Source organism: Myotis lucifugus, unplaced genomic scaffold, assembly GCF_000147115.1.
Source record: "Myotis lucifugus unplaced genomic scaffold, Myoluc2.0 scaffold_65, whole genome shotgun sequence".
Classification (NCBI taxonomy): domain Eukaryota; kingdom Metazoa; phylum Chordata; class Mammalia; order Chiroptera; family Vespertilionidae; genus Myotis; species Myotis lucifugus.
In genome coordinates, this window is record NW_005871113.1 from 6019220 (window position 1) to 6019991 (window position 772).

The following is a 772-nucleotide window of genomic DNA, read 5'->3' on the forward strand; positions in this document are numbered from 1 at the left end:
TTCCATCTCCAGCAGACAGTGGGGTTGCCCTTTCACTGCTGGGGAGGTGAAGAAGCTGGGTGAGGAGCCCCAGGGAGGTGCTAGGTCACTGAACCCCCCAGAAGTGCTCCAGAAAGTCTCTTTTCCTCCGACCAGGATGAGGACCCAAGGGCTGTGGCAGCTATGGACATAGGCAGGCTCCCTGGGGGCAGGGCAGGAGACAGAAGCTGGGGAGGGGCCTTGTCCCTTCGGGCTCCAGTGCACGAAACCGCCCTCTGTATTATCCCAAGGGACCTTCCCTACTCTCCGCCACAGGCCCCTACTCCACCTCCCTCGGTCCCTTGGAGCTGCTGAGATGATGTCCCGATTGATCAGTCCCTGCTGGCCTGGAACAACTCCTTCCCAGGCCGCCCCCCTCCCCCCCTCCCCGCAGGAGGTGCCCCAGCCACTCCCTCGTCCCCCAGCCCCGCACTCACGATCCCAGCACCTCCATGAAGATGAAGGTTTTCCGGATGTTGGTCGTCTGTTTCTTCCAGGAGCTGCAGTCATCTTCTTCCTTCCGACCCATCGCCTCCAGAGTTGAAGCTTCCGGGGATGCTTTGTTTGAGGAGGGGAAGAAAGGGTCAGCTCAGCTAGTTTCTCAAATAAAATTGGAGAAGTTGTAAAAAGAATTTATATTTTTATTGATTTCAGAGAGGAAGGGAGAGGGAGATAGAAACATCAAGAATGAGAGAGAATCATAGATTGGCTGCCTCCTGTTCACTCATCCCCCCCTCTCCCCAATTGGGGATGG

General features: G+C 56.6%; 1 protein-coding gene across 2 annotated transcripts in view; it reads right to left on the reverse strand.

The window, feature by feature from the left end:
• The window catches only part of CAMK1G (calcium/calmodulin dependent protein kinase IG), a 21771-nt gene extending 21189 nt beyond the window's left edge, over positions 1–582 (reverse strand). For both annotated transcript variants that reach the window (XM_006089926.3, XM_023754820.1), the window contains exon 1: positions 456–582. In XM_006089926.3, the coding sequence (XP_006089988.1) occupies positions 456–547 (92 nt within the window). In that variant the 5' untranslated portion in view covers positions 548–582. The remainder of the gene's footprint in view (positions 1–455) is intronic.
• Positions 583–772: the final 190 nt, after the last annotated feature.